Source organism: Empidonax traillii, unplaced genomic scaffold, assembly GCF_003031625.1.
Source record: "Empidonax traillii isolate 1590-97213 ecotype Southwest subspecies unplaced genomic scaffold, ASM303162v1 scaffold386:size1297806, whole genome shotgun sequence".
In the NCBI taxonomy this organism is placed as follows: domain Eukaryota; kingdom Metazoa; phylum Chordata; class Aves; order Passeriformes; family Tyrannidae; genus Empidonax; species Empidonax traillii.
In genome coordinates this window covers 128,298-155,741 of record NW_020955579.1, presented here as the reverse complement: position 1 = coordinate 155,741, position 27,444 = coordinate 128,298, and the positions used below count along the sequence as shown (strand labels likewise).

The 27,444-nt window shown below is 40.2% G+C and overlaps 1 protein-coding gene across 3 annotated transcripts in view; it reads left to right on the top strand.

Moving 5' to 3' along the window:
- The window catches only part of CSGALNACT1 (chondroitin sulfate N-acetylgalactosaminyltransferase 1), a 44,654-nt gene extending 19,484 nt beyond the window's left edge, over window positions 1-25,170 (top strand). For all 3 annotated transcript variants that reach the window (XM_027893340.1, XM_027893338.1, XM_027893337.1), the window contains 8 exons: window positions 7,953-8,209; window positions 9,885-10,806; window positions 17,286-17,502; window positions 18,660-18,761; window positions 19,550-19,728; window positions 20,088-20,182; window positions 23,327-23,408; window positions 23,767-25,170. In XM_027893340.1, the coding sequence (XP_027749141.1) occupies window positions 10,173-10,806; window positions 17,286-17,502; window positions 18,660-18,761; window positions 19,550-19,728; window positions 20,088-20,182; window positions 23,327-23,408; window positions 23,767-24,050 (1,593 nt within the window). In that variant the 5' untranslated portion in view covers window positions 7,953-8,209; window positions 9,885-10,172 and the 3' untranslated portion in view covers window positions 24,051-25,170. The remainder of the gene's footprint in view (window positions 1-7,952; window positions 8,210-9,884; window positions 10,807-17,285; window positions 17,503-18,659; window positions 18,762-19,549; window positions 19,729-20,087; window positions 20,183-23,326; window positions 23,409-23,766) is intronic.
- Window positions 25,171-27,444: the final 2,274 nt, after the last annotated feature.

Genomic DNA, 27,444 nt, shown 5'->3' with positions numbered 1-27,444 from the left:
CATTGCAGCTAGGAAAAGGAGATGCTTTCACATCAGTAGGAGAACGGTTATTGTTTTAGAGACATTTGTAGTGAGACATTTCATTGCCATCTCTAATAGGCCGTGTGGAACCCTTGTTCTGTGGTAATAGAACTAAATAAAAAAAAGGAAGTAGTGGAGATTTAATGATAAAAGAAATATAGAATCCTTCGGGTATTTCATTGGAGCTGGAACACCTCTCCTGTGAAGACAGGCTGAGGGAGTTGGCATTGTTCAGCCTGGAGAAGAGAAGGTTCTGGGGACATCTTATAGCACCTTCTGGTACCTGAGGGGAGCCTACAAGAGAGCTGGAGAGGGACTTTGTAGAAAGGACCTGTAAGGATAGGACAAAGAGGAATGGCTTTAAATCAAAAGAGAGTAGATTTAGATTGGATATTAGGAAAAAATTCTTCCCTGTGAGGGTGGTGAGGCACTGGAACAGGTTGCCCAGAGAACTTGTGGCTGCCCCATCCACTATAGTGTTCAAGATCAGGTTGGATGGGGCTTTGAACAACCTGATCTAGTGGAAGGTGTCCCTGCCTGTGGCAGAGGGTTGAGCTAGGTCCCTTAGAACTTTAAGGTCCCTTCTAAACCCAAACTGTTCTATGATAAAAATGGTTTTATAACTCTATATCTGTTCCTCAGCTGAGTGTTATAGGTTATTAACAATGAAATCAATAGAAGTTGGTTATCACTGTAAGGAATTTACATTTTTAGACCTGTAATCCAGAATGTGTTGCATGATTACACTAAACCCTTCAGAGAAGTTAATAGGACAATGCACACTTGTAAGAGACTACAGAAAACAGTCACATTTCCTTTTCTATGGATTAGAAGATAGGCAGGAATATCTTTCTCTGAGTTTAACTGCTACAGGTTCTTGTTGAAAATAGTATGATTTTAATATTCTACAGAAATCTGTATTAAAAGGAAGGGAAGGGAGGAATCTGTAAAGGCACAGCAGCAACTGATTATTTTTATTTCAAAGCTTATGTAGTTGTGCCAGCACACATTCTAGCCAATCTTTGTTGCAATAAAAAATAATGCTATCATTTGCATTTCCATATGTAGAGAAACTAAGACACAGTAGAATGAAGCTTCATCTCATAAGGAAATTTCTTTCCTTCAAATATTCTTGTAGGCTGTGAGATTATACTTTTTTTCCCCTATTATTGTTTTCTGAAAAGCTTTGTACCTAATTGCAGGAAACTCTCTTCTTAAAAAACAAAACAAAACAAAACAAAACAAAACAAAAAAACCTACAAAAAAAACTATCCTTAAAAAAAAAAAAAAGGGTTTGGTTTGCGTCAACTTTGGTACATAAATCAAACCAAGCTAGACACCATTGTGGTACAGTGAGGAAAATATAGAGTAAGTTCATATTGTGTGTGTTATTTCACAGCTTTGCATGAAATATGTTTTGCTTCTGATTGAAGCCTGAAGTTGTTCCAAGGGGTAGGCTCTTTGGAACTTTTCAGGAAATGCTGACCTGAACTCAGGGTGTACTTCTCTCGTGTAACAAAAGGGGAAAATATAGATAGCTTTTACTGGCAAAGGAAACTGGCTTTACTTATCAATCATCTCTGTGCTTCTTGCGTGAACTGTTAACATTTAATGTGTTTCTGGCTGAATGGATGGTTTTTAAGAGCTATTGACAACTATGCAGTAACTGCAGTTAAAATCTCCTTAATAAACTACAGTTTTAAACCCAACTACCAATATAGTCAATGAGGGAACTGAAATTTCATGATGACCAATGAGAAATTACATATATGGCTGTAATTTAATATATCATACAGCTGAGAAGTAGTATATCAGACTGATTGTTTGAATGGAGGTAGCTTATAAAGAAATTGAAAGCCTAGATCCCTTTTGCAATATGATTTGAGGATCAGAGATGAAAACCTAGAAACTGAAGTAACTTTGAGCAGGTGTCTCATTAACACTTGAAAATGTGGCTTGGTTTACTTGACTCAAGGATATAGAAATGTGATGACGTTTTTCATAAAATTAAAAGAATAATGTTTCCTAGAGCCATTTGACCAAAAGCAGTTTTATGTGTGCCTGTGTGCAGTCTGCCATCTTCAGAGAAACCCACAAAACCTGTCATGAAGTGGAAACTTGAAGCAGTATGATTTGTTAAGTTAAAATAAAGTAGGCATTGTCAACCTATTGAAATATTTTATTTAAAAATAAATTCATATAAGTGATAAAGTATCATAAAAAGATAAATATATTCATTCTGATGAAATCAATTGACCTGAATAAGTCAATTGAAGATAGCTGTATTTTGCAGGATAGTTCTTTACCTTCTGATTTTCCTCAGGGTTTTTTTCAATTCCTTTTTGGAAGAAGAATTTCATGGACAGGTAGATAGAAGTCTGTACAATAAGAAACATAGGAAACCTTCCTCTCTTCTCCTCTCTGCCTAGACCTTTTCTGCAGAGACTTTGCTGTAATTTATCTTTTCAAGTTCCCATAATAAAGAATTGGCTAGTTTAATGATGAAGGTGAAAATGGTGAGGTTCAAGTATTGTGTAAGCCCAAAATTAAAAAAAAAAAAAAAAAAAAAAAAAAAAAAAAAAAAAAAAAAAAAAAAAAAAAAAAAAAAAAAAAAAAAAAAAAAAAAAAAAAAAAAAAAAAAAAAAAAAAAAAAAAAAAAAAAAAAGGAAAGTTTTGCTAGAAAGAGAAAAACTGTTTTACTGAAACAACTGAAAGAGCTTGGGCTTTTCAAAGAATTGCTAGGAGACTCTTTTCTGGTATATTAAGGAAATTTTTGTCTTTGACAAAAATCACATATCGAAACAGTGGTGATGAACTAAACGGGACCTTGTGGCATGTCTTGTTTCATAGTAAGCACTAACCTGGAGCAGGAAGGAAATGGGGCTGAATCAGGAGCCTGGCTTCTTCCTGTCATCAGTACAGACCAGACTGATAGGGAAATGCAGATCAGTGGAGCTTGGGGGTTGTTGGTACATGAGCTGTTAATGCTGCATAATTTAGAGCTGTGTTTGGAGCTTGGGTAAGTTGTCTAATACTGAACCATGCTGCAGTTGTTTTCTGGCATCCTGGTTATTAGTTTGTAGTTTAGAACTTGGTTTTCTTCTGTAATGTAAACCATAGCCGAACAGTAATCTTGGTCAGCAAAATTAGTCCCTGTCCTGATAACTCTTGTTCAGCCTAATTAATCTACCTATACCTTGACTACTGAGATGTTTTTTTCTATTGTCACCCTTACTCTTATTTACTTTATTTGAAGCACTGTATTGATACCACACTACCCAGTAAATTTCATTTCAGGTACAAATAGCTCAAAATTAAGGGCTCTGCATTACCAAAAGAATATAACATTAGACTTGTGGGAGCCAGATATCTCTTCTCAGTTCCCACATACTGGACTCAGGAGGGAGGAAACCTCTTCTGCTGCCAGCTCTGCTGGAGTTAATGAAGTTCAAGTACACATCTAGCTTGGTACAGGGCATTCTAGCTGTACCAGGGATTTCTGGCAAGGAGAGGAAGATGTAATCTCCAGGTCAGGCTGGATTGTTCAGACACCTTAAACCTCTATTTTTTACCTTACAAGGACTTTGATAGGATAGATACCTTAATTCACTGTTACTGTACTTCATCACCTAACAGCTTTTCTCAAAGCAGCAGGCTTTCACTGTGCAGTTGGAGCTGAAGGGTTGGGCTGATGGCAGCTAAACATATGAGAGATTTTATAAGCGTGGACTAAAGCAGTCCTAGATAAATACTGTGACACACAGAAACTACCTTCCGCCCTGCAGCTCAGCCCAGCTAGGCTTTCCTGTTTCTGAACACAACTTAGTCATGCACATTTGTTCATTTTTAGCAATGGATAAACAACTCTCTTGCTTAGTTAGATAGGTGCTAAACCTTCAGTGATTCATGACCATCAAGAGTGTGCATATACTGGGCTTCAGATTTCATTGGAAGTCTGGCTGTGGTACTGTGATGTACATCTGGCAGAATCCTTAGGGCTCCTGGCACAGAGTGACAGTAGTGTGCACTTTGTACAAGAAAATATTTTGGTCATGAAGAGATGGGTCTAAATCCACAAACATTCATGGTGTGTCCCTACATGGGTGTAGATCCCTTCATTTTTACAGGCCTTGCTCCTGCTGCCCTGAATTTCTTTTGTGAAACTGTGGTCATCTTCGTTCTTAAAAGGAATGACTGCTTGTTTCTGTGGTGGCAGTCCGTTTTCTTTTGCTTGTGTAAATCACTGAGGGTGCTTGAGTAAACATTTCAATGTGAAATAACAGCATTTTTTCCCAAGTTCAGAATTAAACGGATAAGCAAAATTTATCCTATTATTTATTTCAATCAGGAAATACTGAAAGACCTTCAGGGAAAAAGCATTGTAATTTCTGTCTCAAAGAAGCATGAAGATGGTCTTTGTGAGAGCATTTCTGAAGCAGCAGTGCATGCTTGCCCTCTCTTCTCTGCATGTTCTCTTAGGAGCTTGACAAGGCATGCATCTGTCACATGGCCTACTGAAGGATATAGAGAGTGGTGGAAACTCTCTACAGAAAATCTTGTAAAGGGTTTTGGAAGCGCCCTATAGTACTCCCAGCTAAAAGTTGTACTGAGGATGTGTTTAACAGAGAGGGGTGGTATATTGTGGCAGTAAAGTGGAAATATGAGTAAAATACATACAAATAATAACATTCCTAATACAGACTTCTGCAATTGCTGGTTATTGATCTGTAGAAAACTAATGGCTACTGTAAAAGTTGTAACAACTCTGGCATGTTTACTGCATATACCAGCAGAAGGCTTTCAGAGTGCCTCAATTTCTGTTCTAGGCTGTCTTTGGGAAAGTCACCTTCGTGAGCATTGAGACCACATGTAAGTGGATGGTCTAACAAAAGTAGACGTGGACCTCAGAATTCAGCTGAAAGGGCATGGCAGGTTGTCCTATTAAATAATGTTACTGCTTTTCCTTGGCAAGAGGAACTCAATTAAATTAGCAGCAGTGGGGTCCAGAGTACTAACAAAGGCAAAAGTTATCACTTCTGCATTGGTTTTGTAACTTTCAGAGTTAGAAACCTATAGCAATATATTTAACGTAAGCTAATTCTTGAATGAAGCAGCTACTTCTCAGTTCCCTAACAAGAAGACATAGTATTTCCAGGAACGTTAATGCTTTTGAGGGTTTCTTGTCTTGTTTTGAAGTCAGCCTCTAACAGATGTGTGTTGTAACCTGTTTGCAAGATGATCAGACTGTAATTGTTCATTATCAAGGGGAACAGTATAACTGTCTTTCTTTGGGCAGGGTTAGATAATGAGACTTTTCTCTTTGAGAGTACATGTGACAATATAAGTAAGATTTTCTGTTGAAGATGACTCTGAAATCAAAGAATAGGAAATGAAGAGCTTTACAGTAAGTTGTTTACTGTCTTCAAGTACTGGCATTTAGCATTTTCATTCTGGACACTAGTTCTTAACAATCCTTTATTTGGATTGAAAATTGCAAACTATATGTTAAGATTTTAAGTAGTTGGTTTGGAATGTGTGAGTGTCAACCAAAGAGGGAGCAGTGATAGAGTTTTTAATGGAACAATATAGGAAGGTTATGAAGGTGCACCCAGTCAGTTTATCAGACAGGGTTTTTTTCTTTATTCAGCCTTTTGTTTAATTCAGCCCTGGGCAGATGAACTGGGCTGAGAAGCAGTTGAAAAATCATGATTTGGCATTGAGGAGAAATATAGTTTATTTTTGCACAAAGTGCACAAGCACCTTAAACTGTTGTTTGAAACTAGGTGTTAATCCCCGTGACATGTTCCATTCTGCTGAGTGGCTTGAATTTCTGTCAAGGAGCTGAGGGAGCAAAAATCTTGTTCCTAGCATTTAAAGCAGACTAATTTGTCTGCAGTGCTATGCACAGTCCTTATAATTAAAAAGTTCAAGGCAAATGCCAAGTGGCTGCAGAATGTCTTTCTCTATTTTTGTAAGGCACTTAAAGTCTGGGAGAAACATCTGTTTCCTCCTCCCTGCAGCTCATTTCAGAGATTAATATGCTTCTAGTGAAATCTCCCTGTGACGTGTGCTGCTATTCAATGAAGATTTTCAAACACCTACACAAAATCTAATTGCAGCTTCTGCCATTTCCTGCCTCTATTGGAAAAAGAAAAAAAAAAGGCATTTAAAAAAGATTTGTGAGATAAAATGGGAGTTGCCAGTCTGAGTTACACCTATAATAAGAAGTTGTGGCAGAAAGTACTTGAAAAAGTGGAACTATTTGGCATTACCCATGCCATATGTGCTGAGAGATCACTGCCTATGCAAATACAGTCACTATGCAAATGCTTTTGCCATTCATTTCTGTCCTCAACCTGAAGAGCATGGGAACTGTGGAGCTCAGAGGGGAGATAGATATACAGCGATATTTTGAGTCCCTTTCTTCTGCACAAATTCTCAGTGTGATTTTTGAGAGTCAAAAATTCAGACTTGAAATACATTGTCATTTCTGTGCAGACATAAATTTCCTGTAACTTTGCAGTCCATTAAAAATACAGATGTTGGTGAGGAACAATGATGGGTGCATACCATCCAAAATTTCAAACCAACTATCTTTCTTAAGTTTTGCCTCTCCCTGTGATTGGGTGCACCACCTTCCACTGTGCAGAGTTGTTTACACAGTGCTTACAGTGACGACAGAATCTGTTTCGGTGTTTGGATCAATTTTTGGGCCCAGGCTCCCGGAAAGCAAGTGAAAAGCACCTCTGTGAGCTGGGCCGACCTCTGGCTGGGCTAACAGGTTGAGCTGAAGTTGAAGATGTTTTTGCAATAGGAGACTTTTTTAGCATTACCGTTCTTTTCCTCAGCTGTCAGACCAATCACTGCATATTCGTTACAGCTTCTTTTTGCAAAGGGACTAACACTACTTGATGCAGCTGACTGCTGTGAAATACAGAGGCGTTTTTGTCAGTTCCTGGAAAAAAAAAAAAAAAAGACATTTCAGTTTGTCTTCTCTTCATCTCAGGCTCTCTCTCAGTTGGTGTGAAACTGTTGGTCTGGTGAAATCAACAGAACGGTTGTTAGGAGGAGTTACCGTCCCTGGCTTTCTGGTACTTGTCTGTGCAGCTGGGATGCCTTAGCCATGACCACCTTCAGTGTTGACTTAAAGTAATCTGCTTTTTTTGGCACTGACATGGATCAGGACTGCTTTCACAAGCATGCCCATGAGATAGTAGTACAGTAACAGCTGTATAGTTAAATGTCAGTCACTGTAAGGCAGTGCCACTGAAGCCACCAGTAAAATTTATTAAGACAGGACCAGCAAGAGAGGGCAAGCAATGAATGCTTGTTATCAGGATAACTCCAGTCATGGCAGTAAAATCCCTGTGAAGAGGGTGAAAATCCATGGCCTCAATTCCTTATTAGGAGAATGGTGGTTCAAAGGACAAAATAGCTCTGTTAATTTACTGTCCTGAAATGTTTATAAAGATGCATCTTTGATGGGTGAGATTACAAACCAGAAAACTATATAGAAAAGAAAGAGTACCCTGAAGAGAGACATACGATGTTTAAGTGAAGATAACTATCTACACACACATATATTTTAAGGTCAACATTTGAAGAGCTCTTTACCCAAAACTGGAATATGTTGCTGCTTATAGAAATGAAATAGTGTGTTTATCTAAGCCATTGAGATGTAATTTCAGTTTATGCCATGTTAGCACAACTAATCCTTTCAGTGATGTTCAGCTTCTGCCAATTCAGTCAATGGACTAATTGTGTGAAGTGAAGCGTACAAGCACAGCAGTGTTTTATGTGCTACATCTCACCACTTCCTGACCCTGTCTCCCTGCACACTACCTTCTTGCAGTCTTCTAGCCAGATCTGTTGTACAGTTAGAAATGCCCAGATTAATTTTCCCTGCTTTGACAAGCTCCTTTACATTGCAGGAGGCCAGCTTTTATAGTGCATCCATAGGAAGCGTCTCCACTACAGCCTTTCACCGCACAGGAGACAGACTGAGGATGTAGGCAGCTGACAAATGTGAAAGCAATGAAGAGGTGTTCCGAGGTTGACAGCGCTTTTCATAGTACGCCCGTTTTATGGGAAGGGCATAAGAAGGGAGATAAACAGGGGATGATTTTGAAAAGCTGAGAAGAAGCTGTAGCAGATGAAGATGTTCCAAAGACAAGATCACACCAAAAAGGTAAGAGTACCAACTTCATCCTGTCCTTTTTTTCCTGCTGCTTGAGTATTTTCTTCAAAATCAGCAATTCTTCGTTTGGAAACGCTGACATTTTCTGGAGAATCCTATAAATGCTATAATAGCCATTCAGTGTTACTCTGAGAAAAACACAGTACTATTTTTAAAGTTCACTCTAGCCTACTCAATTTCTACTCTAAAAGTTGGGTTTTTTTTCCAGAAGCTCTGCAAACTGATAAAATAATGATAACAGTTCAAACATCAGAAATATCTCTGCATAACTGCTGTATATAGAGTAATAATCAATCGAGACAGAGGAGGGGAAGTCACGTGGCCGTTGTTAAAAAGTCCTATGTAAGACTTTGACTCAGGACTAGAAATAACTGAAAATAACTCTGAAAGTCTTATTCTTAGTTAAACTGTCTTTACTTAAGGGTCTACCATTAAGGATGTATGCCTGAAAGGTCTGTGAATCTCTGTTGTTGTCAAAAGAGTGTCATGATGTCATGCATGCATCTGAGGGGAGAGCATCGAAGGGTTAATTTGATTGTGTTTGAGTGTAACAGTGCAGTGTCGCCATGTAATCTAGGATGTTACCTCAACCTTGCACCAAGTATACAGTCAGCTGAGTAAATGATGAAGTTCCTTGCACCAGCATGGGTTTGGGCCAAAACTGAGGGATTTCAAAAATCCCACTGTTAATGTTCTCAGCACAATTGTTTTAATGTAGCTTACAGCTAGATCCATATTCATGTTCAATTATCTAATTTTTCTTTCCTGTTTCTACATACACTAGAGGAAGTTTTATTAAAAATAATAATGTTTCCCCATTTAAAGTTCTTTTATTTTAAAAAATACCTAAGCCATCTTTCCTTAAACCTTCTCTGTGGTCTGTAGTCCTGGGCAGAGAGTATACATGGAAAAAAACCAGTAGTACTGTTCATTGTTGCCTAAATTTTTATAATGTTATGAGAAACAGAAGAGGGCCTTGAAAAGTTAAAATGGTGCACAATGAGAACATCCTCCTACAACAGAAACAAAGCTTCCCCTGATTTTGAGTAAGACTTGATCTGAATATTCCTAAAAAAATCCTATTCGTAGTTATTCGCTTTTTATGGAAGCGTCTGGTAGGATATGTCAGACAATGTTAATTGCACTAATTGGCCTTGATAACAGTTTCTAGTCTCTTGGTTATCAAATTTCTGCTCAAGGTCAGGCTTCATATGCTCAAATGGACCGTATTTACCCCCTGGTGTTTTGGAAAAACATGGAAAAATGCCTGGAAGCTAAAGAGTCTGTGGTAGCTGTGGGACTGACTGCCTTCCTTTCAAAACTTGAACGCTCCAAGAGGTGAGAATGCTTGGAGAGCCATCATTGCTCGGATGAACGGAACAAATCAGCATCTCACCACTAGGCACTTCCTAGTATTTCCAAAGCATGGCAGACTTTGAGGCCTGGACTAGTTTTTCATTGGCAGTGAGCCAAGTCATGTTATTAACTTTAAAGGCATTCATACAGAGTTTCCCACATAAGGATCTAGGCATCTTTTGGGTCTTGGCCCAAGCACTTCACAGCTCTGAGATATGCCAGAGCAGCTGAGAAACAAGGTAAATTCTTAGAACACTTTAAATGATCTGAACTGAATGACCAAATTCTGTCTTTGTCATTTGTCTTTCAGATCCTCAGGCTCCATCAGCCACCATCTGATCACATTGCAGCAACACACATGTTGCCATGAGGATCAGGAGGTGTCCTATCTACTTCACAGCTTATCTTTTTGTCCCGCTGGGTAAACACCAGAGAGAACTCAATATAGAGGCAAAGCAGACATTTTAAGAGAGCTGACAAGTCAGTTCCTGCACATACATGCATCTGTGTAAGAGTATTCGAAGTCCAGAGGCCTCTGTGGCACTTCATGGATGTCAGAACTTCTGCATGTGTGGGGTTAGACTCTGCTCTTTGAGATATGATGCTCCGACGAGGATTTATTCTATTTCTCCCCCGACTTGTAGGCCTGCTGGTGGTGGCCTGTTGCTCAATGTCTATTGTTTATATGTTGGCTTGTACACCCAAGGGTGACAACCAGCAGCTTGCCTTGCCCAGGGTGCACAGTCCGACTGTGAAGGAGGGTTATGAAGCCGTTCTGCAAGAGCGAGAAGAGCAACACAGCAATTACATCGTCAGCTTGAAGAAACAAATTGCCCAGTTGAAGGCTGAGCTCCAGGGCAGGACTGAGCAGCTTAAGAAGATGCAGAACCAGTACCCAGACCCCTTGGACGTTTGGCTTGACCACAGTAACCCTGAGAAGGCCCAGGCTAACCTGCTGGCTTTCCTGCGTTCCCAAGTAGACAAAGCGGAGGTGCACAGCGGTGTTAAGCTGTCCACGGAGTATGCGGCTGTGCCCTTTGAGAGCTTTACCCTGCAGAAGGTGTATCAACTGGAGACAGGGCTGACACGCCACCCAGAAGAGAAACCTGTAAGGAAGGATAAGCGAGATGAGTTGATGGAGGTGATTGAATTAGGAGTTGGGAGTCTGAACAAACCAGAGGGTGTCGGCAATGCAAAGCACCGTGTATACACGGCCTCCGACTTTGTTGAAGGTTTGTATGCAGACAGCAGGTTAAAAGGGCCACATAGTGCTGGTGAGGAGTCCTGCTGTGACTGATTTGCTGAGGGAGATGGGAATTTTAATCCACATCTGACCTAGGTGAATTTAGCATAGGAGAAAAAACTTGCCTTGCTCATCTTCAAATGTTTTTGCTACAGACACAGAGAACATGTGGGTAAGATGCCTACCTTTTATGGAACAACTGCTCTCATGTGCTGATCCCAAATCACTGGAGATTTTACTGTGGATTGTTTTTTTCACCAAGCATTTATGAACAGAACATAGCAAAATGCATCTGCCATGTGATGAGGAAAAACTACTGCTGTTGTGCATTGGCCAGTCGTTAATTTCCACTCTGTATGTTTCTCTAGTGACCGTAGGTTCTTGAAGCCATGCTGGATGTACCTGCCAGCTGGGCAGGTGCCTCCCATGGCAGGGATGTGAGTTGCTTAGACTGTGGAGATCTCATTGAGGCAGCTCCTTGCTCCCCACTGTTCCAGGCACTTCTTCCACTCTAGTCCATTTCTTCTTGCTCAGACATAGGATCAGGGGGTGGGCAGAGAACTGGGAAGTGCAGTTGAATGCATCTTGGAGCTACATGCTTCCATTCTCCTCCTTTCTGTTTGTAGTTCAGTTTATCTTTTCAAAATACATTTCTATAATTTATTATGGGGGCTGAACAAGCATGTACGATCAGCTCTTCCATGGGAGAGGGTGAGAAGACAGGAGAAGTTTCCTGCCATACGTTGCTTAATATCCGTTAAGTTTAGAGCCCACCTTTAAGCACCATTGAGGGTCTTTGACTGGGTACCAGTGACATGCTTGGGGATTAAGGCAGAATCTGATGTGCAGAAAGGCATGGGGAAGAGATGCACACTGCAATGCTGGCTCTGTGGAGGTTCTTCATGCACTAATGGTCTTGCTGGCTTTCACATACCATGGTGAAATACTCCGGAGGGAGGAAGCCCTGCATGCGATTCAGAGCTCAAGAAACTGAAGCCCCATGTGCAGGTCAGTCTGAGCTCAAGAAACCTTCCCTGTGCCCTCACTCACAGGGCAGGCCCTTGCTTCTGTAGGTGCAAGGGACCAAATTCCCATTCTCACTCAGCAGTACAGACCGATTTGTTTGCAAATGCAGGGATCCATGCACTGGGACTGGAAACAAAGATATTTGGCAGAAGATTTCCTGCCGAGTTCCTTTGGAAGTCTCTTTCATCTCTTGTCACTTTCTTTTCCCCCACCCTCCATTCTCCAAGAATGGCAAAACCCGCTGATCGAAGCACAAACAAATCTATTGCTCTGTGTGACTTGAGCAAGTGAAGGGAGGACTGAGTTTTCACTTCCAGTTTGATATTTCAGTTAGAGCTTGGACTCAGAACTTGTTTTGGAAACAGTGCTCTGCAGGTGCTACTGCCTACACAACAAGTTAGTAATAGGCTGGATTCTATGTCAGCTTGTGGCAGCTTAATATAAATCTAGCAACACAGCAACCATCAGCTGCATTTACCCAGCCACCAAGCTAGCTCTTTTCATTTTCTGGAACTGCCCAGGGTATCTGCAACTTTCTAGGAGAAGTGGCCCAGGTCTGCAATGAAAGTAATACCACTTAACCCTCTTAGTCTTTATCTTCCAGCTGCTTCAGCAATAACAGCACACGAAAGCTGTGTCTCTTATGCTAAACATGTGACCTACTGTCCTTGTCTTAAGGTTGATCAGGTGCTGAAATGAAAATCAGGTAATCAGGGTCAGAGACAGGATTAAAAACCTAAACTCCTGCTCTCTGTGAGATTTGTGTACTTGTTTCTTCTCTATTCAGCAGAGCCTTTGACACCAGCTTCACTAAAATGTATTGCTGATCCTGACTCTCACTAGAACATAGTGTCGTGCAAGTTAATCTTGTTTGCTTGGGCCTCTTGTGCAGACTTTTCTGTTCTTGTGGGTCATAGCTGGCACTTTTTCAGTACTAGTTCCGTGCTAGCATATGGCATTAGGCAGGGTGGTGGTATGGGGTAATAAACTCAATTAGAGTCTATATCTCTCCCTTTTTTTTTCATGTTGTGCCCTTATTCGTTTCTTTGCAGAGGGAAAATGTTTCTTCAAACACTTATTACATTTAAGGAGATATGTTTTGTCTCTGTGGCTGGGATTTCTTAAAATAAGTGTTGCATCCTCTGCAGTTTCTAGACAGAGCGACTTGTGCGTGGGAATTAGACTGTGACCCTAGTATATTACATCTGAGTTAAACTCCTCCTCAGCAGAATTGCTGTTACATGAAATTTGGATAGGATTCTCAGACAGTTCTCCTTCCAGAGTAATAGCTGACACGTAGTGGAATTTTCCATTTTTCCCCTTATTCAAAGCCAACGGAGCCACACCTTCTCCCTGGAGCCTGACATGTATCCATCTGGCTGTTGCTCTGCTCTGCTTCTCCCTTTACAGAGGCAGTTGAGTTCTTCAGCTGTTACAGTGCTCCCTTCTCCCCCTTTTTCCTCCCACTTTTGGACCAAGTTCACTAGTTTTCTGCCATGGGGAATCAGGAAAATCCAGTACGGAAAAAATCAGAAATCTCTGTGTATTAAAAGCAGGCAAAGGACCACTCTGTTTCAATAGAAAGCCCCTGCTCAGTGAGCAGGTAACAGGTCTGATCATTAATTTATGTAAATAGCAGCAGAGCTGAATAGATTTGGGAGTCATTCATTTTCTCCAAGGTGGAGATAATAATCTGGAGACTCTGACAAGCCTAAATGGTGTGTTCCATAAGTGAATCAAATCACTGTCTGGTGATACTCTTTCCTAACAGGAACAGTTCCAGAGAATCCCTGGATTGCTTAAGAAATGCCCTGCCATGATACTGTGAAATATGATGTATTGTAAGTTTTTCTACTTGAAGTACGTGGCTGTCTAGTGACTGAAAATTTAAATAAGGTGTCAAATACAAATGGAAAAGAGTAGCTTTGCTTTCTCAAGTTGGCTTGACTGGTGATGGTGGGCTACCTGGTGCAGTTTTGCCCTGAAAGCTTACTAGGAGAAAGGATGGTGTTTTTCCTTGAAGGTAAGATGCTGTATTTTACTGCACATGAAGTGGGAAGACCATCGTAATACAGAGTTAAAATGGGGACAGTGAATGCTGATAAATCCTAATAAGTGGTTCCTATAACATATAACAGAAGTAATGAGCATGGGTCCAGAGAGTGTTTCTAGTGACAGTGGAAGTCCTGAAACCTGTGGTCTGTGGAACTGAGGCTAAAATTGTCATCCACTCAACATCATTAAGAATGCATGGCTGTTGGCTAGTTACCCATTCTGCGTAGGTCCGTGTAGGTGCAACTTGTTTGCCTGTCCTGTCGAAGAGAGATCAGGTATTTTCCATTTCTTTAGGGAACCCTAGAAATTGCTGCTCTGAAGACTGGACACTTACCACTCTTTAGTCAGCCCTCCAGCCAAGGTCTTTTTTTGCTTCTCATTTGTTCTTTTCCTTCATTTTAGGGCTACTCTCTCTGCTGACCCAGAGCTCCTGTTTATTTTTTTACATTAGGTTTCCGAAGATTTTAACTTTTCTCCCTGCCTCTGAAGGAGTGGTGCATATTCTGAAATGTAGCTGCTGTAATGGAAGCAATAGATGATCAATTAACCTTCTTTTATCCATAGTGAGCATCTAGCTTTTCCAAGGCCACCATTTCAGGAGCAGTCTTTTCAGGAAAAGGTTCTTTTGTTTTTTTTCTTGACATTACTTTTTTCCTCTCCTTGTAGCTCATATCTTAGAATTCAGGCTGCTTTACACATCTTTCTGAATCACTTGAAAAGTCCTGGTGGCACAAATGAAGTAGAGCCTTCAGAAATGGAAAAATATTGTTAAAGGCAGGATGTTCTGCTATGTGAGTCCCCAGGTTGACTCAGGACATTCAGACTCATTTCTGAGGCTCACTGCCTGATCTTGGACAAATCACTTTGTTCTTTGCTTCTAAAAAGATGATAATTAAAAAATAAAACAAGATGTTTAAAAATAGAAAACAAATTATAGGCATTAAACTTGCATGCAGTTCTCTTCAGTATAAAACGTTAGGATTATAAGTTCTTGGATTACCATTTTGTGTGAGGGAACCTTGCCTTCGCCTAACCTGCTTGCTTTCAGCTGTAGTAGAATTACTGAACAAGAACAAAACTACAGAGTTAGAAGCAGTCTGTTGTGTATAGCACTAGGTGTATAGCACTAGGAGGGACGCCCTCAGGTCACAACATGCATTCTGCTTTAAAGTACTTCTTATTTGTCAAGCCTTCCTTCATGGGGTAGTACATATCTCTGGGGAAGGGGTATTTTGGGGATTGTCATATCTTGTCTGGGTTAGAACAGGATCCAGAAGCAAAGACTTTGAGATGTTGTGTGGTAGGTATTACTAAATTTGTTAATTTAATGTAGGTCTTTGTTATGAAAAATGTCAGTTCACTATGTAAAATGTGTGAAACAGTCATATCTATTTCTCTCTAGAGAAAATGCAAATCAGATTTAATTTCCAGTTTTGTTTAGCTTAATGTCAAAAGGTTGTCTTAACCTTTCAAGCACAAACTGCTTTGGTAAGACCTGTGTTCAAAAACTGCCTCAGCAAAGGCCAACAACACACTCGAATCATCAGCAGGCTTTGTAAGAATAAATGGGTGAGCAGAATTCAGAGGCTCAGGTTTCCATTCTCTGGCCACCATGAGGAGGAAATGAAGGGACTACTGGGTCACCATTCAGGTGATCTCAAGTGCAATAACAGATGTAGTTCATGGTCTGCACCTTGGGCAGACTATATGGGAAAAGGTAGGAGGAGTCAAGGGCACAGCTTTGAAAGATTAAAAATAAAAGAATGATGGAGCTGCTATCTCCCTAGATTCATCTGCTATGCTAGGAGGAGGACTGGAGCATTTGTTGACTCAGCTGATATTAAAAATAAAACATGAAGTGAATAACAGATCAGTAAATCTGCATATATTATTAACCCATTGAAGCATTCATTAAGAAAAAAACACGGAGTGATAGTGAAGATAAGACAGTCCTCAGAACTCTCACCAGATAAAATCACACCTCATTAGTCTTTTGATTATATCAATGTAAAAACTGTAATACAAGAAGAAGAGCTTAGATGAAGAGCTTGTGTCACTTTGCTGTTCAATGAAAACTTTGACACAGACCTTCACAAGAAAAACAAACGGATCTGACAGTCTATGGGTCAGATGCATGGCAGTGTTACACATCAGGGAATGAACAAGATGAAAAAAAAAAGCATTATTTTGGTGTTGTTTTTCATAACGAGAAGAAACTGTACTTCATAACCAGATGAGGAGGGGAAAAAAAAAAAAAAGAAAAACAAGTCAAGAGGAGTTTTTTTCCAGACATTCTTTGCTTGTCTCTTTAACTTCTGCAAGAGATGGAAGGCATTGCAATTATATTCTTGAACTGATTAAGTTGTTAACATGCTTACAGTGGATTCATGAGTAGTTAGAATCAGCATTAATTATTCCTTCTTAAACCTAATGGATCTGACAATGAAAAAGCTTTATTTCAGTGTGCATTGTAAGGACTGAAGTATCATTTAGAGTGGGTAACAGCTGTAGCCTTTTTGACACTTGATCTCACTTAAAGTGTCAGAATAGTGTTTCAGTGAGGTATGACCAGGACTTCCATAGCTCATGCTGTCCCTCGGCATGGGACCAATTTCACTCATGGACTATATCAAAAGTTCATTCCATACGGGAAATAAATACATGTTTGTACGAATTAAATATCCTTGGAAACCGTTTAATGCAGTCTCCAGGATTGTGTCCTGGATTGTAGCCTCCGACAAACTCTGTAGCATCATCCTTGCAGACCACTACCTGACCAGGAGTGCGCATCATTGCCACAAAGGAAATAAAAGTCTCTCAAGAGCTGTGTAACAGGAGAGTTTTGTCCTGATTGGCAGTGGGTGAAGTTGACGGCTGATGAGGCCTGGTTGCCTATCTTTATTAGGGGACTTTCCAGAGAACCACCCAGAATGAAGGAAATTAATGTGCTCATGAGGAAATTGCTTTTCTGGGAGATGGCCTAATCACTCCTGCTGCAGGGGGGCAGGATGCCTTTCGCAGTGTCTCTGCATCCCATTACCATGCATGTCTGCAGTGTGCAACTGGAGCAGTCTGAAAAATAAGGACAGTATGTCTGCTGGGTTATACTGAGTGTGAGCAGTTGGTAACCTTCAGGAGCTTGTAACCCAGCCAAGCCTAGAAGTGTGCCTGCAAGAATACCAAATAGCTCCTGCAGCCCAGGGCTGCGTCCCAGCCTGAGTGATGGCCTCCTCCAAATGATGGTGAATTGCGTGCTGGTTTAGAAGTAAATATCTCATGCTTCTGCTGTGTTTTCAATTTAAGTGTAGCAAATGAAGACTGCGTCCTCTTTTTCCATCCAAGAGCCAGCTTTAATCCAAAAATCTCTTCACTTTTGTTTTCGCACAGGGATCTACCGCACAGAAAAAAATAAAGGCACGTTGTATGAGCTGACTTTCAAAGGAGACACGAAACATCAGTTTAAGAAGATTGTTTTATTCCGACCATTTGGTCCTGTAATGAAAGTGAAAAATGAAAATATCAATATGGCTGACACACTTATTAACATCATTGTGCCATTGGCCAAGAGAGCCAACAAATTTCGGCAATTCATGCAGAATTTCAGGTGGGTTTCCACTGCAGTGCTGCCTTTGCTTTTTCTTATTTGGGAAGTAAGATGCAACTTCAGGAGTTATCCTCACTCACTGCTACTTCTACACAAGTTCATTGTGCCACTAAGTCATTTTTGAGATTATAGACTGAAAGGCATTTGGCTACTTAATGCATTGTGATCAGCAATAAAAGCAATTATAGTCCAGTCATCAGGGTTTCTGATTTGCATGTATCTGACTTATATGTCTCAGGCTGTTTGTTGGGCACATACAATTGTGGCAACATAAGAATTTCATGGCAGTAGTTGCAAAGGAACATTTCTAAAGAAAAGAGCAATCGGTGCTCTCAGACATCAGGCCCCATTAGACAAAATATTAAGGCAATAAGAAGCACGAAGGAAACATATTTGAACTTTCAGGATAGTTACTTTTAAACTTCTTTTAATCTTCAGCACAGAGATGTTTGGAGGTGTAACTTTAAATAGCTGCCCATAGGACTGTGTTATGAACAGATACTGACTCTTACAATGGGATTTGTTTTGCCTAATTGCAGCCATCTAAAAATGGGCTCCTTGTCTAAATTAGCCATCTGACTGGTGCTTGTTTTAGCCTGAGAAAAATTGCCCTCTGGTTATGCTGATCTCTCTGCTGATTACAGATGAACTCTTGCTGACTAAACTTTGTGCAAGTGATGCATAGTGTCTAGCATTAGTTCTGATTGGTCTTACCCTTAGGCTATGCATTTGATCTCTGGTCGATACTTAGATTTTAGTAAATGCCAAAGATCTGAATTCTGGAGTATGTTACAAGAGATCAAGGTTATGAGGTAAGGTATGTATTAAAATCCCCCTTCTCATATTCTTGTAAGTGCTGGAGTTGTTGCCTGCCTGATCATTCTTGCTGGGGCTGGATGGGCTGTTTTAACAATGTCCTCCTGTTAATATAACAAACAATGCTTAGAGAGCTTGATCCTACTCTGCCTGAAAGATAGACTTCTGTCCCATCTGACAGAAGCAGCGGTTTCCTTTGTCAGGACGAGGATCTCTTGTCAGTGAATCATGCCCCCAGGAATGCCTCCAAGGTTCACCCTACTCTGCGTTCCCCAGTAGATGTAGGTTATTGAAGAAAGCTAACTTCTGGAACAAGTCAGAGATCTGTCTCTGTTCTCTAGGGAAATGGGCATTCAGCAGGATGGGAGAATTCACCTCACTGTAGTTTACTTTGGAAAAGAACAAATGAATGAAGTCAAATCAATACTTGAAAATACCTCAAGGTAAGTGAATGAACATCTGATGTGTGCTGTTCTTACACTGGATTGTACTGTGGAGACTACACTACTGTTCAAACATGCAATTGGGTCAAAAAGTTCTAAACTGCATTGGAAAAAATGGCTCTTTTTTTTTTCCCCTGACTAAAAACATTGTTACCCAGACAGTCCCATACCTGTGGTTTTGTGACATTGCTTTTTAGAACCACAAACAGATTTTATTGAATTTTACCTCAATGCAGCTTTTCTTTTATTTTTTTCCCCCACACTGATAACGTTTTAGTGGTTTTGAACGTGGTGGTAACTGTTAGGACTGAAAGTTGACTTCTAAATGCAGGTGGAGCACACAGACTCTGGATGCTTTTGGCCAGCTCTGGATTACTGAGTTTGCTTACATAGCTGTGTTTGTAAAGATCATGTGGCAGTGTAGTCTTCTGTTATCATCTCCATGTAGGAAGAACACCCTTTTATAGATACAGTAATATGACCATAGGTAATTTATACTGGCATACTGTAGATATTTTTGTCAGTCTAAGCCTTGTTGGGATTTTTGTGAGGTCTGCTCAGAGAAAGTCTGTGATAGGAATGCTAGCGTGTGAGTTCACAGGTCAAGCTCTGAATGTAGACCCAGTGGAAATCTCCTGAAAAGTCAAAGAGGACACCTCTTCCCTCAAACAGCTCTCAAACTGTGATACTACAGCTTTCTAGGTTAATGCTTTCATATTGGGTTCCCACCCCTGACTTGTGTGAAGAGTTGTATGGACAGGGTAAGTTGCTGAATATTTTCCTTCTAGGTCAGCCAACTTCAAGAACTTTACCTTCATCCAGTTGAATGAAGAATTTTCCAGGGGCAAAGGACTAGACGTTGGTGCTCGATTTTGGAAAGGAAGCAATGTTGTTCTGTTTTTTTGCGATGTGGACATATACTTCACAGCTGAATTCCTGAACTCCTGCAGGTTGAACACCCAGCCAGGTACTGCAACTCATGAAGTATATTATCTTTCAACAGGTTTTACCTATTGTATAAAAGCCTTCACCATAGTATTCCTGTCTTTGAATTGGTAATGAAGCTACTGTAAATCAGTTGTTAATCAGTTGTAACAATTCCTGCTCCCACTGTGATTGAATCCCTTGCCTTGAGCATCTGCTTTCTGGAACAGGATCTTTTTGTTAATTATGTCCTCACAGTCATATTCTTATGCAAAGAATATAGGCTCAGTGCAAAATTTGTGTAATTTTTTCTAGATTTGGTCTGATCTGGACAGCATCTTGTAAGAGACAGAAGTGTGTTTTATGCTGCTATTTAAAAAAATAACCCATTGTCATTTCCAGGCAAGAAGGTGTTTTATCCTGTTCTCTTCAGCCAGTATAACCCCAGTATAATTTATGGCCACCATGATTCTATCCCGTCTTTAGAACAGCAGCTGGTAAGTATATTCTTCTCTGAATGCCTGCTTTTATTTAAACAAAGCATTTTTTAAATGTGCATGTGCTCTTGGGTAGCATTCCCCTATTCTTTGTGCACAGTGACCACCACAGACAAAATTAACTATGGCAGTCACGGTGAGTTCTGCAGGTATGCTGAGTTGACAAGGTGGTGTTGGGTCACAGGTTGGACTTGATGATCTCAGAGGTCTTTTCCAGTCTAGTTGATTCTGTGATTTTGTGTTTCACAGGTACCATTTAGTTTAAGCCTTTTTAAAAGTTTTTACATGGAACCTAAGAGTTTGAATTGTGTCTGTTACTCTGCCAGAAGGGATTTTCTAATTAGTGAACAGCTCCTCCATGGTGTGCTGTCTTGGGGTGACAGTCCCTGATCCTGCTCTTATTTCTTCCTTGCACTGAATAGTATTTGCATTTGAAGAACTGATGTTTGTAAAAAGCATAGCAATCCTTAGATGAGTCAGTGAAAGCAAAATTCCAGGGGCTGTCACAGTTTTCCCCTCATTTACTTGAACACCTTACAGTAGCTTTTCGCATCCCACAGTTCATGATTAAACTGCCTGCGAGCAGTTTGTTTCTGAGGTGTATCGTGTTGTCTCGGAGTCAAATGGCATGCTTGGAGCCGTCCCTTCTGGCTTTAATCTGGCACTGATACAACACAGCATAACTCCACTGATTTCCATCTTACTTGCTTATTTTTGGTGTGAGAACAAAGCAAGTGATTTTAAAAACATAGCCAGAAGGCATACGATTGCAGCATGCATGAGTCTCCTCGGTGAGGAGGGAGCTGTTCTGAAGAAGAAAGAGAGCACACAGACGAGAGGCTCACATGAATGCTAGTGATAGAGGCATTGCTTGACACTGCTGCAGACACTGTTCTCCATTCTCTTATGCTCTGGTGTTGCACTGTTCGGAATTTAAAGGCTTGATAAAAGTGCTTCTTGCTTCTCTCCAGAGTCAGTGGGTCACAGTCCTCTGCCCACTAGTCCTGCTAAGTGGCTGAATTTTCAAATTGAAGCATAAGCCAGCTATGCAGCTTCATTCAGTTTCTCTGGCTCAGGTCCCAAAATGCCACATCTGCCCCTGTTACTGCCAGGCACTGCACGTGTCAGGGCTCATCATGTCCCAGACTGGACACTGTCCCCAGAGCATCCCAGCTGCTATTGTTGTTCTGGGTTGGTAGGGTAGATAGGAATTAGTGGTGTTGTGAGCCCAGAAACAGCCACAGCTGAAAAAGATCACCTGGGGTCTGAGTCCAGTCTTCTGTCATCACTACCCCCACCTTGTAAGAGTCCCTCTTTAGAAATGAAGAGTGCCAGTTTGAAAATAATACTTTTTTTTTTTTTCTCTACTGTTGTCTGTGTTATCAAACATGTAGCCAGAAAGCCTTTTCCTGAAAAGTTTGGAAAATCCCTTCTGCTGTTTTTTTCTCAGAGGAATCTTATTCTGATAATACCATGGGATTCATGTTAGCCCTTCTCTCTCTGATGAGACCCTGTCAGGGACCCTCAAGCTTGTAAGCACTGTGCTTAGGGAATAAAATAGAGTTCAACTTGCAAGCAAGCATAAAGTCCACAAAGTACGTTGCCAGGATTGTGAAAATATTTATAGCTAATATTTGAATCATAAAATGTGATGCTTACATCAGAAAAGCTTCTTGATTTAAAGAACTACAGCCAATCTCATTTTTATGCAGATTTTTATATTTTTAGCCCACATTGGTTCCCAGGCATGAGGCCAGATCTATGCCATTAAAACAAGACAGTGTTACCTCTCTGTCCTGGTACTTGGGCTGCTGAGGAAAAAAACCCAAACCTTTGGAAATCTGTGATAGAATTTGATTTGTGCAGCAGCCACTTGTGCTAATGGGAAATGATAATGCTAATGCATTCGAGTGGCTTGCTGTAAGGGCATCATTATAGAGACTTGTTACAGTGCAGACCTGACAGATACAATTTTGTTCCCTTTTAATTGGCTTCTGAAGTGAGTTGGCTTTTTCAAGGAAAGCAGAAATAAGAAACGAAAGCAACAGCAATGTGAGCAGTAAAAAAAGCTATTGAAGTGACAAGAGTTATGAACAAAAAGGGGAGATATGAACAAGAAATCAGGAGAGACTACTTTGGAAGAGCATTTCTTGGTGAAGGAAACACTCGGATTTGTAAATCCAAAAATGGAAATTCTGTCTCCTCATCTTCTATAACTCTGTCACAAGGGCAGTCAGAATTTTCCAAAGCAGCTGCTGAGGGGTAGGTTTCTAACCAGACCTTCAAGAGTGTGAAGTACTGCTGACTTGCTCAGAAGCTTTAAACAGCTGGCCCAATCACTTGAAGCTCTTGGATGTCTCACCAGATTGGGTTAGGTCACTCATACTCATGAATTTATGATGCTAGGGACCTATACTTGGATTTCTGCTTTTCAATATTATAGCCATGGTTTATCAGTGCTCCGATTTTTTACCTGTAATACATAATGTTTTCATGGTCCATCTCAGTAACATAGACTTCGCTTATTTTCACAAAGGCTTTTATGGGAAGTATATCCTAACATTTCTGGACTTCAGTTTTAGCTGGATATAGCAGTTCTGTAATGGAAAATTATTCTTGGTACCTTCCTAATTTTTGTCAAAATTAAGGTAATCAGAAAGCCATCAGTTGTGCGATCAAGATTAGAACCACAGTTTTCTTCCAGAGCTCTTGGGGTCCACAATCCAGGTGCCACCACCTGCTCTTACAGCAGAGTCTGGCTTCCCTGGTTTACCAATATGTTTCTTACATTTGAATGCCACAGAAAGAAACGAACAATTTTGGAGGATGTTTTGCCTGCAAAGAGGTAAGCTCCAGAGAGCAGTGTGATAATATTCTACTTGGTCTACAACAGCAGGAGTGGAGCAAAATCTGATGATTTTGCATCAGGGGCTTTGTCCATGATGGCTAATGACACAGGTGTTTTTTGGAGGCAGAGACATGCAATGAGTATCTACAAAAACAGATTCAGGATCAGACATGGATTCACATGGGGAAGAATAAAAGGGCAGTTGCTCCTATTTCTGACCACATTCAGGGGCTTGTCTGTTGCTCACTCTGAAAGCATTTCTGCTTCCATATAAAAATTCTTTTCCCTCCATGCAGATTATTAAAAAAGAAACTGGATTTTGGAGAGACTTTGGTTTTGGGATGACTTGCCAGTACAGATCTGATTTTATCAACATAGGTAAGAAAAATACACTCCAATTCATCTGTCTTTTTACTAAAACATAAAATAACAATCAGCCTCCCTTTCCTTGGCTGATGTGCCTATGTCACTAATTTGCAGCAGTGCTGTGGTTAGATATTCAGACTATTCCTAGGTGCCATAGAGGTTACCAGAATCTAAGCACTGCTCAGTACAAATAAAGTTTTGTCTGATAGTTAAAGATTTGATGCTGAGAAATTTGGGCACTTGGATGTTCACAGAAAATGTGTCTGTTTTAAAGGGCTGATTGGAGCCAGAAAACAGCTGCAGTTTAATTATTAGCATTGAGTTTCCTAGTTTATATTTCTAGTTTTATTTTGGATTTTGTTTGCGTCAGGTGGCTTTGACCTGGACATTAAAGGCTGGGGTGGTGAAGATGTACATCTCTACCGCAAATACCTTCACAGCAACCTCATCGTGATCCGAACGCCTGTCAGGGGTCTCTTCCATCTGTGGCATGAAAAGCAGTGTCTGGACGAGCTGACCCCGGAGCAGTACAAAATGTGCATGCAGTCCAAGGCCATGAACGAGGCTTCTCATGGCCAGCTTGGGATGCTTGTTTTCAAGCAAGAGATTGAGACCCATCTGCACAGACAGAAATTGAGTAGTAAGAAGACATGAAACCAGAAAGGGAGGCCAAGAGCCTCTGAATAGGTTGTTTTGTGAAAACAGAGAAGATGGAATCAGGCTGAAAGGGGATGGAGATTTCAGCAAGACGGCAGCAAAAGAAGAAGAGGGGAAAGTGTTTGTCCTCCTTACTTTTGTATTTATTCTAATGGGGCTTTTCAATACTCCATTAGCCTGACTTTTCAGCACTTCTTCTAGGGGAGACTTGAGCACTTGATGAGATTCAAGGTCATGTAATGGAGACAATGAATGTTACATAAATGCCAATGTGGCATTCATGGACATGCTCCTCCTTTGAAATGTTTATAAGATGTATACAGTTATTTAAAGGATTGACCTGTTTGTGGGCCAAGAATTAGGAGTTCTTTTCTACATCTCACCTGATATATCTAAAAAGGGCTATTTTTGAATAAGTACAGAGCTCCTGCTGTGAGAAGGACATCTGATTGTTAACGATGGTTAAGCTGGAAAAGGGTTAAGCCCCTTTTCTCTTAAGGGGCTGGGATGGGGTGGGGGACAGCAGCAGTGCACTAACAAGGCATTCCCAGTTCATCCAGAGAAAGAGGTATCTCAGAAAGTGCTTTCTCAAATTCAGAAACAGAAAACCCTACTGATCAAATGTGATGGTTCCAAAGCACTTGAGGGGGAGTGTTTGTTCTCCTCTGTGGATGGTGAACAAAAATCAATGAGCCACATCTGTATCATGTGAACCAGATGGTGTACTTCTGCTTTAGAATACTGTATGTATCTCAAGATTTATTTTTAAATGAAGTTGGTTTCGCTTGGGAATTATTTTGTCAAACTTCAGGTTTTCTACTTCTAGCCTTACTAGGAAACAGTACAGCCTTCCAACACGTGGAAAATGCTCTACAGATCTGTGTTTCCTATGGATGGGATCTGGGTTCAGATAAGTGAAGTGATTTTTCTACACAACTTGGGTACTGGAAGGCAGAAGCTTTATCATGCTGAAGAAAAGGAAATACATTATCAACTTGAAGTCCTGATTTAGGAGGCTTTAAACTCTGAATGCCAGATACCAAAATTGATGAACATTTTCTGACTTTATACCAAAGTATTCCTTCTAAACCAAATATAGAGCCTTGCCCAGGGCACAGAAAGCTTTTTGTAATTAACAAAATAAATTTTTTTGATGGATTACTGGACCCTACAAATTCTCTTATGATAATTATAGGTACTAATCCTAAAAATTTGTAATCTTCCTAATAGATTTTTTTCAATTGCCTAAAACTGTTGAAAGTCTGAGTTACTGCTCTTATAAAGCATTTTCTTTTAGTGTTGACTGCTATTTATCATTTTAATATATACCAGTCAACAAGAACTGCATGGGCTTGGAAATCCCATTTGTTTACCTAAATGCTGTTTCTCTGAGCAGTCCCTTCGTTTTATAGCTTCAGGTTAATACAAGGCAGTCTGAAACAGATTCTGATTTGTTTTTTGTCTTGCAAAAGCTGGGGGAAGAAATATGAAAGATAGCACTGAACAATGAATGAACCACTTTTTGATGTGCCACTGTGCAATAGGAAGAGCACTTGTGAGCCTCTTTTGAAAGCACTGCATGCAGAACCTGCAGACAGAGACCATGCCACTATAAGTACCTTTTCCCTTGACACATGTTTATATGTGTTTGTCTTTTGTTGGATGTAAATGATCTGCACTGCACTCCTCTTGCAAATCATCAAAAGGGTCCAAAACACTGCCAAAGTACAAAAAGAATGAAAACTTTGTATACTTAACCCCAAAATACATCACTTATCATAGAAACTTCAGCAATCACTCAAAGAACTGTTTTGTTCCCAGAACACATGATAAGTTATTTATAAAGGGCTTTGTTTTGATGAAGTGACTTTACAAATATTATGCAGTAGGAGGAGACAGGCATGGCTTGTTGAGTGCATATGAAAGTTATGGTAACTCAGCTGCTCCAAGACAGCTGTTCCAACAGTCCCAGTTAACCTGAATTTGAAACTGGCTGTTGCATATTATGAGAGTTTCATAATCATAGCCTGCCTCAAGCCTAGCCTCAACTATTTCTGAGATAGGTTTTTTTCACTGTCTTCCCTGGGGTTTCCCTAATTGCTCAGTAACCTAATGTAACTTTGAGATTGGCCACACTTGTAGAGCAGGGCTAGACAAGATGATCTCCACAGGTCCCTTCAAACCTACATTAGTTTCCAGTGCTAAGCACTGGACACTTTTAAATTCAACTCTTCATTATTTTGGGTACCTTAGCAAGCGTGTCATCAAGACTCCATTAAGTTTCACAAGTTATGTGAAGCACATTATCCTTACTCCACAGATTTTTTTGGCAATTAGATTTTGGAACAATAGAAGAGCCGGTCTCAAGCATCTATTGTGGCAAGATATCTGTCTTTGCAGTCAGTGCAGTGATCTAAATATGTAGGTACAAAACTTCACGCTTCTTTTCTCACAGAAGACAGGTGAAGCTGGGAATCTTTGAAAAACTGAGGCATGTCTCAAACATGAGATAGATGTGAACATGGATAGTGGTTTTTCCTGGGCTGTATTGAGAGAACATTTGCAAATAAGTAGTTTAATATAAAGCTGTGTGAAGCTACTGGTCCACTGTTAAGCAGGGCAAACCCTGAGGAGTTTTACTATAGATCTTAGAGCTAAAATTGATTAAGTTCTGCTGCATCCATGCCAGATCAGCCTGGACCTTATTTATACAAGTTAACACCCTGTCTCTCAAAATGCCTTTTTTAGATGCATTTAGACTTTTTCCTCTGTCTTTACCAGTCCATAGGTATGCAAAACACTTCATGATTTTTTCTTCTGCAGGATAACAACTATGGCACATTCTCCACATCAGAGCAGATGCTTTTCTCTAGGGTGTTTGAAGGACATTTTGTTTTGGCCATATTTTTAAAATAAACAGTTCATAAAGAGGGAAGGAGGGATTTATCCCCCCTATAAATAATCTAATACTCCTTCTCCTGACTGCTGCAGATTATGTTGAAGTTATTTCTTTGATACATATGATATAATGCTCAAGAAGCTCATTAAGTCAATTGCAGTGCCAGAGTGTCATTAGATTCAGAATCTCAGTTTACACTAAGGCTTTATTTCTAGCAAAGTACACCTGCTGTAACTAGAGTGCAGTTTTCCCCTTTCCTTGAATGGAAATTGCCTGTCAGTGTAGTTGTAAATTTAAGACCAGATGATTACGATTTCTTTTAATCTATATCCCACAAAACACAGATCAGTCTAAGACTAAGGTTTTGACTGCTCCTTCAAGTTAAGCAGAATAGCCCTGATCTAACAGAAAAAAAGAAAAGAGGTAAAAACAGGTAAACAACTGAAACAAGATTGACTGTTGTTCACTATTTGAGGATAGCATCTCTAAAAC